Source organism: Heptranchias perlo, chromosome 21, assembly GCF_035084215.1.
Source record: "Heptranchias perlo isolate sHepPer1 chromosome 21, sHepPer1.hap1, whole genome shotgun sequence".
NCBI lineage: Eukaryota > Metazoa > Chordata > Chondrichthyes > Hexanchiformes > Hexanchidae > Heptranchias > Heptranchias perlo.
The window spans coordinates 41155224-41169722 of NC_090345.1; the positions used below are offsets into that span (position 1 = coordinate 41155224).

The 14499-nt window shown below is 45.5% G+C and overlaps 1 protein-coding gene across 1 annotated transcript in view; it reads right to left on the reverse strand.

Moving 5' to 3' along the window:
* Positions 1-14499, reverse strand: part of pcdh15b (protocadherin-related 15b) — a 591688-nt gene that overhangs the window by 186157 nt on the left and 391032 nt on the right. Inside the window, exon 20 of the mRNA XM_068002764.1 lies at positions 11595-11711. Coding sequence (XP_067858865.1) covers positions 11595-11711 — 117 coding nt within the window. The remainder of the gene's footprint in view (positions 1-11594; positions 11712-14499) is intronic.

The following is a 14499-nucleotide window of genomic DNA, read 5'->3' on the forward strand; positions in this document are numbered from 1 at the left end:
ATCGAGCCCAATGTGTCTCATTGAAATAATTGATGTACTTAATGTTTTGTGTATTACAAAAGTAAAATGAATTTAACCTTACCTGTTCGGGTTTCCCATTGCTCCCGATTCATGTCAGGTGAAAGCAGACGGGAAGGGCCGGATCCATGAGGTGAGTGCCTTCATGGCACTGCTTGTGGGCCCGGAGGAGCAGGAGTTCTTCATCCAGGCCCAACAAGCTCACCTGGCTGACAGGACCCCACGATCAACCACCCCCCCCAACCCCGATGTTGGACCCCCCCCCCCCGATCTTCAAGGTTCACCCGATGCTGAACCTCCCCCCGCCCCACCGATGTTGGACCCCCCGATCTTCAAGGCCCACCCAATGACGTCCATGTCCGCCCACCTCCGATTTATTCCACGGCCCACGATCTCTCTACCCCTCCCTCCCCCTCTCTGATTCGCAGCCCTTCCGACAAGCAGCCAGCCTGTCAATTTGGCTGCCTGGCGCGTGGGCAACCTGGAAGCACAAATACTCACCTTCAATTGAGTTGCGATCGCAGATTGCAATGCACTCATTTGGCTTCCGGGATCCCCAGCTCCGAGCTAAAATCATGCCCACGGTGTTAACCTTGGATCATTGGGTAGCGAAGAGTCAGAAGGTTGTAGGTTCAACTCCCACTCCAGAGACTTGAACACATAATCTTGGCTGACACTAGACACTAGTGAAGAACTGAGAGAGTGCGACAGTGTCGGAGGTGCCATCTTTCAGATGAGGCGTTAAATCGAGGCCACCTTTGCCCTCTCAAGTAAATGATCCCACGGCACTATTTGAAGAAGAGCAGGGGAGTTCTCCTGGCCAATATTTATCTCTCAACCAACAGCTGTTTGTGGGAACTTGCTGTGCGCAAATTGGTTGCCACGTTTCCTACATTACAACAGTGGCTACACTTCAAAAGTACTTCATTAGCTATAAAGCACCTTGGGACGTCCTGAGGTGGTGAAAGGCGTTATATAAATGCAAGTCTTTTTTAAAAACCAAGATCTTGCCTGGCGTGGGACGATGAAAGGTGGCATTAGCACGAGATATTTTGAGTACCTGCGGGGAGTAATTTTCTGAGTTACGTTTTTTGGTGGAGAGCTTCATGTGCTAGTTGCGCATAATGAAAATTGCAGGTGCACTGCCCACAATATTCCATCCATCTACTGGTGGATAGTGTCGCCCAGCAACTCCCCATATTGCAAAATCATGAATGCACTGTCCATGATTTCCCATCCATTAATTTTGATGGGTGGCAAATTCTGGGACATGTGTCCATGATTTCTCGATATGTCCACAGCTGGTCCACAAATTACTAAAAATCTTGCCATGTCATCACTGTGATTTATAATAAGTTGCATCATTTCATTCATTCCTCTTCAACTGATTGTGGCAACAATGTGAAAGAATTTTCACTTCAAGGCCCTACAATTTTCTGATTACTACGGCCCTATTGTATTTATATATCTTCATATGACTGACAGCCAAGTTTTAATCTACAGGCTTTCTCTTCTGGAACGCGTGTACTTCAAGTCTCGAGATATCATCACGCCTGCACCATGATATTACAATATTTACCAACTTCAGACTGATCTGAATCTGGAAATCAAGGGAAGGTTTTGTAACAGCCAGTGTAAATCGACTGGCCAAACCCAGAGTGAATTTGGGAGTGGCTCACCCTCAGTAAACACTTGGTGCAGTTTCAATGCACACTGAGTCAACCATCTCACTAAGGTGACCATTTTTGACCAGTCCCATAGGTGGTCAACTTAGAGGGGTTCTACTTTTCATCAACAGGACTTTAACGAGTAAGCTATAGTTTCCATACACACATTTAATGTTATTTTAATTTCCTTCCCAGGAGAGTTACTTCTTCGGCCTCCCATTTCTTTTCTTAAATTATCCCAGAAATCTGCAAACTTACCTCTTTTATTCTGTTTTTATTACAGTGCTGCCTCCTGAGGCTGAGAGCACCACCTCAGGTGGTGGTTTCATTCCCTGTATCTGAAGGCAATGGTAAGAGGCCGACACCACAGACATTCACCATCGGGCCTGCCATTTTATTCTGGCCACGTGATGGGATGGTGACAAGTCAAAAAAATGCATTAAAAAAGAAAAAGATTATTAACAAGAGGAAACAGTGTTAAAAATGTACTGTAAAACTGTAAAATAAAAAAAAAAGCTTCAGATCCTTTAAAAGTTCCATCACTCAGGGATCTCTTACACCCACATCAGATGGGCAAAAGGAACACTCAATCCAATACCATCCTCAGCAGCTGGAAAACCATGCCAGGCTTCATTTTAACGCACTTATGCTAATCAAATGATGGAATGGTTCCTTTCCGTTAGGGCTTGCCAGAAAGTCATACTCCACAGTAAAGTGGTAAAGATCTGGCTTTGTGGATCTGAGCCACAGTTTCTGGTCCTTCTGTCTCTGTTCCTACCCCTGCAACGCCAGTCCTGGTGAACGGAAAATATACCCTCTTTACAGATACTACCACATCCGCTGTGCATTGCCAACATTTTCTTTTTCTATTTTAAATTTCTGGCACTTGCATTATTTTTTTTAAATCTCTGAGTGTAAATGGGGCTGGTTATCTGCTTTGGGGAACACAATGGTTCTGCTGTAGCTTGGATCATAGGCGTGTCATTCGTGGAAAGAAACCAATTAGTTCTGAACAGCAGAGATGGGGAATGGATATTCTTGAGGGTCGGTTGATGGCTTTTGGGGCTCCGATTGAAATTATTCAACATTTTCCCTCAGAAAGCAAAGATTTTCCAAAAAAACTGTGTTCAGCTAAAAGAACGAGGAGCTTTCAAATTCAGTTGTTTTTTTCTGGACTAATCCAACAATTGCTTAATTCATACATCTTCAAAATCAAGGAGGCACCCGTATCCAAAATGTAATAACATTTTATACAGAAACTATACCTTCCTGCAGACTTGCTTACACTATTTATTTTTTTTATTACTGTTTATATTTATTACCTAGTGGGTTCCTATGGTTTGAATATATCCTACAAGGACTAATCAGCTGGAAAGCATTGTGTTGATTTATAACTTTAGGCCATTCAGAAATGTATGATTATAATAATTAATATTTCAATAATGTTATTAATTCAAGTGCATGGTGTTTCCTCAGATCCAACTTCCTTCCCAGCACATTGGATTTGATTCAGTGTTTCCGACTTTCCTAATTGTCATGCAGGCACTTTTCCCGTTTTAGGGCTAATTCCCCACAAGGAGTGGTGCTCGCAGGGAGCACTAGTTGGGAAATTTCAAGCCCCCAGCCATTTATTTTTTCCATGATGTGGAGATGCCGGTGATGGACTGGGGTTGACAAATGTAAAGAATCTAACAACACCAGGTTATAGTCCAACAATTTTATTTGAAAATCACAAGCTTTTGGAGATTATCTCCTTCGTCAGGTGAATGTGGGACTCCTTGAACGTTTCGCATTTATAGTCAGAGTACAATACCTGGCGATTACAGATAATCTTTCTGATTGCCTTGACAACGGGCAGTTGGAAAGATTATCTGTAATCACCAGGTATTGTTCTCTGACTATAAATGCGAAACGTTCAAGGAGTCCCACGCTCACCTGACGAAGGAGATAATCTCCGAAAGCTTGTGATTTTCAAATAAAATTGTTGGACTATAACCTGGTGTTGTAAGATTCTTTACATTTATTTTTTCATCCATCAATTTAAATGGAAGGTGCAGACAATCCAGAGAGAGGAGGGGGAAGGAAACCCCAAAATAACTAAGGGGAATAAGAAACCCTCCGGTGCCAATGACCGGAGAATTGACCCAAAACAATTTTTTTGTTAGAACAAGAGAAACAGAAAGCAAAATCCTGTAGATGCTAGAAATTTTAAAACAAAAACTGCTGAAAGTATTTGGTGGGTCAGGCAGCGTCTGTGCAGAAACAGAAGTCAATCAGTAAATGTTTTGGATCTAAAACCCTTCCTCAGGGCAGAAGATGATGAGGAAGTGTCTTAGAGCTGAAACATTGACTGACTGACTTCTGCTTCCACAAGAAGTTAAGAAGAGATCTGATAGAGGTGTTCAAAGTTATGAAGGGTTTTGATAAGATAAATAGGATCAGTGAGTCAGTAGCTAGAGGACATAATTTTAAGGTCATGATCAAAAGAACAAAGCGAGAGTTTAGGAGATTTATTTTAATGCAAAGAGTTCTTAAGATATGAAATGCCCTCCCAGAATCAGTTCTAGCAGGAGAATCCATAATAGCTTCAAAAAGAGAAGTGGATAAATATTTGAAAAAGGAAAATTTAAAAGGCCATGGCCAAAGACAGAAGGGTTGGACTAAGTGGATAGCTCTTTCATAGAGCTAGCACAGATATTATGGGCCGAATGGCCTTCATCCGTGTTGTAAAATGCTATGATTCTATAAGAGAGAGAGGAATTTCCATGATTTTTTCTCTTAAATTTCTGATTTGCTGAACAATATCTCCAACCTAGTCAAATATCAGATTGGTTTTAAAATGACCAACTATTATTTTATGTCACTATGTTAGTTCTAGGTAAATGCTACTAACACGAATATGGCAATGTCAGCTAATAAATGACTCCGTATTGCAAGAGTTGTCCACTATTTCACAAAGACCTATTTTAACCACAGTGAAACCTGTACCAACGGACACCTCCAAAAAATGGACAACTGCAAAAAACGGACACTTATTGACAGTCCCAAATAATTTACATTGTAATAGATACAAATTGCACTTTGAAACCACTGACACTCACAAATTACAAACTATAGACAGCCTTCAATGCACCAAGTCCGTTTACAACTTAAAATGTGGGACACACAGGTAAGTGCGAGGTTGCAGCAGATGGAAGGAATGGCTTTTGTGGAATGAAGATCTCTTTACCCAGCATCCATAGCGGCAGGGAAACTGCTCGAATTCTGGGATTGAATGCTTGATCGGCTCTAACCCAGGGATAGAGCGGTTTCTCTGCCGCTATGGATGCTGGATAAAGAACTCCCCATTCCACAAAAGCCGGGAGCTGCCGGTTTTGGGGGTAGGCGGGAATCAGGGGGCCTGAAATCGCAGTGGGGGGCCTGAAATCGCAGGGGGAGGGGGGTTGAAACTGCAGGGGGGCCTGAAATCGTGGGGGGGTGCTCATGAATTGGGGGAGAGGGGAACGGGGACTCGGGGGGAGAGGGAGACTGGGGAATGGGGGCTCGGGGAAGAGAATGGAGACTGGGGATTGGAGGCTGGTGGGGGGGGGGGGGGGAGAGATGGAGACTGGGGGCTCAGGGGTGAGATGGAGAGAATGGTTTCCCCTATTCCTCGCCCTCGGTTTCCCCTCTTTGTCTGCTCACAGGTGGCCTCCTGAGTCTTGGAATTTCTCACACAACAACTGCTAGCGCAAAACCACAAATAATGATTCTCAACTACAGGGGACCCAACCTTTATAAGGTAAATCCAATAACATTTGTAGAAGTCATGTGATCTGCCATCACATGGTCAGATGTCATGTGGTCAGAATATCACGTGATCAAACCTCCAGGAATGCGTCCAACCAGAGTTGGCAACCCTACTCCACCAGTATGTCAGGTAATGATGAGCTGCAAACAGACCCCTACCCACCCCCAGCACTTCAAACGTAAGCAGCTGCTGCACATGGAGGGAGGGGGGTCCCAGACAGACGTCTGCAGGACATTAATTACCCCCAATTTAGCTGGGATCTCCCAGGCACTCCGGCCCTACAGTAGCCACCTCGCCCTGTGCCGACTGCCAACGTAGAAGATTCCAGGATCAGGACATCCTTCCCCTCAATGGAAGAGGACCCTGGGATAGCAATGAGCTGGGAAAGACAATGAACAGAAAATGAACTGAAATCACATCCTACTGGCAGGGCTCCAGAATTAGGCACGATGCCAGGTGAGGGCGAAAAAAATAAGGAATGCTGCAGGAGATATAGCCAATCCTGGGATATTTGGCTCATCCAGTTTACTGTACAGACAATGACCAATTTGAAAATAAAGACACCTGCAAATAAAGGACACCTGATGGAAGTCCCTTCGGTGCCCCTAATTTACAGGTTTCACTGTATATCATGTTAAATATCAAAAAGTTTTCACATGGATTATTTCTTGTCAGATGAAATCAAATCAATCTGATGCTCTTGAAAATCCCCAAGAAGTAGACACAACGGGGGTAAACTTTAACCCCCAAGAACGGGTGGGTTGGGTTGGGGGCGGGTGGGTAGCAATGATACTCCATTTTCGGAGTGGGACCGCATCCCAGGACGGCCCAATGCTCCTACTTCCGGGTTTGACCCAGACACGTTTGGGTGCGGCGCTTCTGACACCCGGAAGTCCTGCTGGCACTTAACGCTGGCGGGCCGATATTTTAAGGGCCAATTTAGGTCTTTAAACTACTTAATCTTGTTAAATTTTTGCTTTTTGTGCATTGAGTTGCACAAAACATTTTAACTTATCTTGAATGTGTCTCCCGTGGCCTCTGAAACAGGCCATGGAAATGGAGGTGAGTTGCAGCCGACCCTCAGTTGGACCTTTAAACCAGTGATTGACACGTGAAGAAAAGGTGAGGTTTTGCAGCTGGGCAATCAGTTCTCTCAGACAAACCTTTGGCTGGGAGTTCTTTGTGTTCAGACTAAGATGTCTTTGTTCACACTCAGAATTCTTGTGTTCAGACATATTTGCCTACATTTTGGATCCCCTCAAACTGACAACATCAGAATGGGGGGGGGGGCGCAATGGATTTACTCAGCAGAACATCTGAGGAGGAGGCACATCACCATCCGCGGTAGCCACGGCATTGCAGGTGCACAAGACAGAGGTGCACCTCAGGGACCTGCAGAAGAGCAAAGAGGGGAACAACGGAGGCACCACCCACGTGAGAGGATCTACAGGCAGAGGCTCAGCTTCCTGGACCTCTCTGAGCAGCAGTGTCTACGCAGGCTCAGATTGAGTCAGCAGGTGGTCGCAGACATCTGCACGCCCCTTCGTGCAAAGCTGCTCCCTGCTGGGCCCAGTGCCCACTCATTGCCCATCGCAGTTAAAGTCACCACTGCCCTCAATTTCTTCGACTCTGGATCCTTCCAGGGCACCGCCGGTGCCATCTCCAGGGTCGCTCGGTCATCTGCACATAAATGTATACAACTGGTCACGGATAGCTTGTTTGCCAGGGCATCCGACTACGTCAACTTCCCCATTGACAACATCAGCCAGACTGAGAGGACAGTGGGTTTCAACTCTTTGACTGGCTTCCCACGGGCATAGGGTGCAATTGATTGCACACACGTAGCAATCCGGGGAGCTCCACACGAGCCAGGACTGTTCATCAATTGAAAGGGATATCACTCCATCAATGCGCAGCTGGTGTGCGACCACCGGAAGAGGTTTCTGCAGATGTGTGCCAAATTACTTGGCAGCTGCCATGATTCCTTCATTTTGAGCGAGTCCAACATCCCGGCCCTCTTCCACACACAAGACAGACGTAAGGGCTGGCTCCTTGGAAACAAAGGATACCGCCTGCAGACGTGGTTCATGATACCTGTAAGAAACCCCGCCAACGATACAACATCACCACCAGGTCTGTCATTGAACAAGCCATAGGAATGATGAAGATGCGCTTCAGGTGCCTGGATCGATCTGGGGGAGCCCTTCAGTACTCACCAGCAAGGGTGTGCAGAATAATAGTGGTGTGTTGCGCCCTGCACAACATCGTTCAACAGAGAGGTTTACAGGTAGAGGAGCCCGAATGCGCTCATGAAGCATCCTCATCTGCCGGCAACATTGAAGAGGATGAGGAGGAGGAGGAGGATGAGGAGGAGGAGGAGGATGAGGAGGAGGAGGACGACGAAGATGGGCAACCCATCGGCAGAGCAGCGGCACACCTGGCTACTCGTGATGCCAGGGAGTCACTCATATCTAACAGGTTCTCAAAAGGAGATCTGCAAACTGAAGATAGTGAACTACTCAGGCCGCCTGGAACAGCTGCCACCACCAACACCACTACCATCACCATCAACACCAGCGGCCCCCCCTCTGCTTTCACAAAACAGTCCTCCAACACCCATTGTAAACGTGCCCAATGGGTGGTATCAAGTCTTGGCTTACATGATGAAGCACATGAAAGGGCGCTTTCACAAAAGAGACTCAAGAATGGACAAGATGTGGCAGTGGTGGTGACAATTATAACATTTAATGTGCACGGAACAAAAAACAAATATGAATGAAAAACATGACATTTCGTCAGACACCCTTGTTGCATACTCTTGGTGATTACAAAACCTTAGCTTTCCTCTTCCTACCGCTTCTACGTGGTGCATCCCCTGTGGCTTCAGCAGAGGTAGTGGCAGGTTTCTCCAGTGCCTGCCTTGACTGCTGAGATGCTTTTGGCCTATGCCCTCTGGGTTTTGGAGCTCGTAAGGGCCCCACTAAAGACTGCTCCACCTGCACTTGTGCAGGGGCAGACTCAGCCATCGGGAGAGGAGGCAGCATTGCAGCTACTGGTTTGGGGTTGTTGGAATGGGTGAGACATGGGAACGCTTTGAGTGGAGTCCCCACTTCCATGTCCCCTTTCGCCATCATCCCTTTCCTGGGCCAGGGCCACATCACTCCTACCACTCTTTTGAACAATAGCTTAGAGCACATCTGTGATGCGTTCTAAGGCCACGGCTAAATATCTATATGCCTATTTAAGGCAGCAGAAAAGTTGGCATCCAGAGTCCGCATGGCCATTGTCATGGCCTGAATGGACTCATTTGTGAGCCGTGCTTGAAGCTCAATGGAGGCTGCCAATCTCTCCATCGCAGATATTCCTGCACTTACCTGTGACCCCATTCCACTAATGCTGGAGATGGACTCCTCCATCCTCTCCGCTATTGTGGAAAGTGTGTGTAGCATGTTTTCCAGTAGCTCGCAAAGGTGCAGCTGTACCTCTATCATTCTCAATCTCAACGATGGCCCCTGCGGTTCAGTGTCCAGCTGAGCAGAGCTTGGAGAGAAGTGTGCCCCCTGCCATGGGCTCTCCACAGTTGGCCCTGCCACCAGTTTCTGCTTGTGCTCATTTGTGAGTGGTGAATCACCAGGTGACAACCCAACTATCTGCCTAACAGGACCCACCGAAGTGTGAGTATCTGCGCTGGTGCATGGCTGGATATGATGTGACAGTGCACCCTCAGAGGAATGGAGCTCCTCTGAGGAATCGTCCTCTTCCATGGCGTGTGCCTCCTCATCAATCCTTGAAGGCACTGGAAGAGAACATAAAGCAATATTAACAATCATTGCAGAAGTTAGTTTGCAATGAGCACACTGAGGTGTGCAACAGGTCAATCATTGATAACATCAATTCATGATGTGTGTGAAGGATGTTAAAGTTCTGTCACCAGCCGTTTGCGGGTTGCCAGTCTCGCCATCTCCGACGGCCAGGCATTCAACTGTGTGGCTGAGCTCCAAGGCCTCCTCCTCCGCCTCTGTCAGAGGCACAATTTGTGGAGGCCCTTCTCCAGTCCTACTCCTCTCCTGTGTATTTTGCGCTCTCTTCTAAAAGGGGAGAAAGAACAGAAATGTGAGTGAGTGAAGGTGACGGGGTCACTCAATGGATGCATTGCTTTGGGTGAGGCTGACAATGAAACAGATGCATCAGAGGGTGAGTATCAGACAGATTCATGACATTACATCAGGATTGGGGTGAGTGGGAGTGGTGGGTTCACAAATGGGGAGATGAGGAAGTGCACAGAAAGTGAAGATAAGTTGATGATGAGCTTTAAGTGGGTGTGAGGAGTGATGTGATGGTGTAGGCCTGGCAAGACAGAGTGAGAGGGGGGGTAATATACATCACAGGATGTAGGTGAATCAGTAACTCCACTCACTTTTCCTGACCTGGTTCGGTCACTAAAGCACTTCCTGCACTGCACCCACGACCTTGCCACAGTGCTCCTGCTGCTCAGCTCCTCTGCTACCTCGAGCCAAGCCTTCTTGGTGGCAGAGGCAGGGCGCTTCCTCTGATCGCCCTGGTACAGTATGTAGCTCCTGCTCCTCACACCGGCCAATAGCAACTCAAGTGAAGAGTCATTAAACCAGGTTCCTGGCTTGGTCCTTCGATGCTCCATTTCGTCAAATTCCTCCTTTCTCCCCAAAATCCATTTTTGCAGTGGCCTTTTAAATACTCCAGTTCACAGCACGTCATTCGGGTGCGCAGTACGCCTGCTGCGCAGCTTGGAGACGCGAAACCCTTAATTTACATTAAGCGCCTTCAGTTGAATCTTGATTGCTCGAGCCAATGCACACAAAATTTTTCCGGGTTTCCCAAACGACTATACACCACCCTCCCCCCACTGAGTTCCCACCGCCTTGTTAAAATTGACCCCAAGGTTTTGGCATGGATTCCATCTGTCAAATTGTTCTAGCTATAAAAATTCAACAGTGGGACTTAGATATCAGGAATCAGTTTAAACTAGTACTTATATGGTTACAAGACTGATAGGTTGTCCTCATTACTAGGCCAGTAAATTTACAATAAGGGCTTTCGCCCCACCAACCATTTACGTCCAGGCATTAAAGAGGAAATTCGTCCCCATACAGTGGCCTTAATTTTGATCTTTCTACCACCCCGTTTTTCAGCAGCAACAAGGTGGTGGTGAGACCAAAATACAAAAGTAAACTTACCACCAACTTCCTGCCCACTGCCATTTTAGAGCAAGCCTAGGTTTAGGCGGGAGTCTCGCTATTCAGTGCAAATTGGGGTCCTTTGACATCATTAGGACCCCAATGGCATTTTGGTTCAGTTAAACACGATGTCCGCTGAGTGCCTGACCCACCAACTCCGCAGAGCGGGAAACAGCCAGAACCGGACCCTTAAAGGGATCACTGGAAGCAGCTCTGAGAACAATTAAAAAATCATTTATTTTGGGCAGCAGGGTGAGAGTAATTGCTCTCCCTGCACCTCGCTGCTAATCCACCCACTCTCTCATCACCCCCTTTGATCGTCCCAGCTCTCCTGTTTAATCCTTGCTGCATGGTCGTCCTCTGTGGGCGGCCCATCGAATTTCCCAACCCACAAAACAGCGAGCTGACTATCAGCGTATGCAATGCTCTGGCAGCTTGCCAGTTGAATTGTTCAGTGGACATAGCAAGGGGATGTCCAGCAGCAAGCTGGAATAGACTATCAAAATGGTTCAGGTCTCTCACTAGCGACACTGGGAGGGCGTTGTGATGGCTCTGATGCGCTGAAGATTAAAATAGACCCCAGTGTCGTTCATATAAATGAGCAATACCAAAATGTTTCCTAATGCCGAAATATGTTGTAAATATGACACATACAGATGGAGAATGGAGAAGACCAAGATACTGTATTCTTGATGTAGATTAATGTTTAACTCACTATCTAGCAGTGTTATTGAACAACAGCTGTTACATAATCTCACATAGAGACAGAAGCATGGCAAGAGTTCTCACAAGCTTCACCAGAAGGAGATATTGTAACATTCAGCATGCTTTGCATGATTGCAGTGACTATCAGAACATAACATTGTCTCTTTCAGAATGTCCATTAGCAGAGTCAGTGTAACTTACGGGAGGGTCCTTGTCTTCAGCTGATACGACAGTGATGAGGCTGCCCTTGAGGGCATCTGGTGCCACCAGCCCTTTGTAGACAGGCTTGCTAAATTCAGGGGAGTAGTCATTCATATCCTGTAAAAGAGGACTTTAAGTTATTTGTTTAAATATTAATCATACTTACTAAAAAAAAATAAACTTTCAACATTTTCAATGCACAATTAATGCGAAACAAAACACTGTCATAATTTTTTTTTTATTCATCAAAGGGAAGCCTAATTATTCTGTTTAAGATTAGCTGAAAATGGTTTCTACGGATGCTTTATTCAGCTAATCAGTAGGCAGACTGCTGAAGTTTAACCCAGTCATGCCATTAAATTGATCAACTAAACATTTGTATATTACTTCTCATTCATTGGTTTCTTTATTTCTGCAAAAAAAACGAATGAGTGGAGAGCAATGTACAAACTTTTGACTGACTCAGGAAGTGCAAAGCATTAAGATAATTCATCAGTGCATCAGGTAAGGGGATGTGCAAAAAGAGTATCTCGTCTTTGGTAGTCCGGAGGTTAATAAGTCTTGCTAAAATCTAGTAATGCAATTATGTTATTGAGATAACAAGTTAGTGCTCTGAGCAGACAAACAGGTGGAATTATATAGATCAGTTATACGACAGTTTGTGTCAATGAAAGGCAACGTCAGCTGTGCTTTGATCCCACTGGATAGTGTAACTGGCTGATATGAAGCACCAGGAAAATGTGGTGATCTGCTGCCACACACATAGCAAAGGAGTGCCCAGCAGCAGGATGCAGTAGACACAGATGGAACTGCTGCCTCTCTGGAGAATGTCACATCCAGCTCCCCCATGCTCCCCCCTCCCCACACCCAAACGATAGTGCCAGAAAAAAAGTGGGCAGACTCAACCAACCCGCAGAATCACCAAGCCACTGCAGCATCAGATGTGGCGGCACCAATTGCAGCGCTAACATGACCCAACTGATGGAGTTGGAGGGCCCATTCAATTGCAAAAGGCTTCCACCAACACCTAGCAGTGACCCACCTCACTTTCTTCTCCCACTGAGGAAGCACTGAAGAGGAGACCTAGTTTAGTTTCTGGAAGACACATATCATAACACCTACACTTTAGGGAAGCAGTGGGGTCAAATACACTAGGCATTTATCTCTTTCACTGCATTAAATGTGTTTGTACTTCACTTCAACTGTGCCAGAGAGTTCTCTTCTAATGCTGCAGAATAAAGTAATAACACATCAAAGGACTGACAGCCAAGCTAGCTGAGTTAACGCAGAGAACAATATTGATAAATGCGCATTGGGCCACAGTTTAGTGCCCAGGGTTCCTGCTTCTAATCACTATTCAGCTAACTCTGCTACAAATGTAGTTGTGAGGACATGGGGTGAGGACAGGATCGAGCTTGGCGACGATGTCCCGTACAGTCAAGTAACACTCACTGCCTGGGCTCACATGTGAAGCATAATCATGTGTGTGAAAGTAACAGATGCCATGAAACTGTACCCTAACAAAGAGTTAAATGCCTTTAGAAGACTGTAGGAGGGAAGAAAATTGACAAAATTAAAATGATGTCTTTCTTATTAATCTAAAACTTGACCTTCTATTGCAACATGTATGATTGTTAAGAGTTAAAGTTTTCTTGTTTCTCTTATTTATCTGTAATTCCAAAAATCAACTTCTTTCCTCAAAGAGAATCCTATTTAGGAGAATGTCTATTTAGATTAAAAAACACCCTTGGGATATTTGTTACTGCACTAAAATTTGCATCCTGAAGCTGATCGCAATAGACAGTCAGAAGCTGAACGCACACATAAATACAGTACCAATACACAACATGGGTCAGTCTTTGACAGCTTGACTCTGTAAGTGCCAAACCTCAGGAGCGAAAATTGAAAATGAAAGGCCCTATATTAGTTGACAGAATGATACCAAGTAACAGAATAAAATGTAATGTTGTATTTAACTTGATAAGCTGTCGTAGGTGGCAACTCCGAAAGGTAAGTAGGGTGACATTCTGGCTAGGAGAGTTAACCTTCTCTGTTGCTGCCAGAGCTCGCGCAACAATCTAAACGCTGCGACAACTAATATTTGTTTTCTAGCCAAAGACAAGTTGAGTATTCAGCCAGCCCATATAGGCCAGTGATGTGATTTCCAGGTTGCTTCCCAGTATGGACCTTCCCAGTACTTCAGGAAAGCCCAGGAGCTAAAAAATAAAGTCACAAATTGCAAATTTCATACAAGTTCCCTTAGTCTGTTTTGGAATCGACCCTGCATTGCAGACAGAGCAGGTTCCAGATCACCAGGAGTGAAGGCCATCAGACAGCCACTGCTACTTGAAACAGTTCTGTACTATAAATGCAACATTAATAACAGTGTAATGAACTGAACAAACAGCTAAGGGAAGAGTAACAATCAGAAATCAGTCTCAAATTTTGGTATGGAATCTAGAAAGCAAACTGATCTTATTTGACCTGAGCAGGGTGGACACATTTGGAAATTTTCTAACTTTTGAATTTGACAAGTGAACCGTAGCCTCTAAGGACTTGAAAAATATTTTTAGGACTGAAAATGCTCAGGCTTGGGGAACTGGGTGGTTGGACATTTACTGTTCGTCTCTAGCACCATGGCTCAAACCCAGCCCAGGCTCCTGGGATGAAAGTCTCTCCTGTCTGTTACATGAAATAAACTTGGGAAATTTCAATCTCGTACTTTGTGGATAAATTTCAAAGCTGCCCTTTAATTCAGCATTAAATTGGCAATCTGACTCAGGGAGCCCAAGGCTCGTGTGGGAAATAGAATAAATGTCACAAAATGGTGCAGCAAGAGTGTTCTTCTGAGGTTAGTGCCGAGGTAGAGGAAGTGCTACTCTGTATCTAACCACGCTGTACCTGA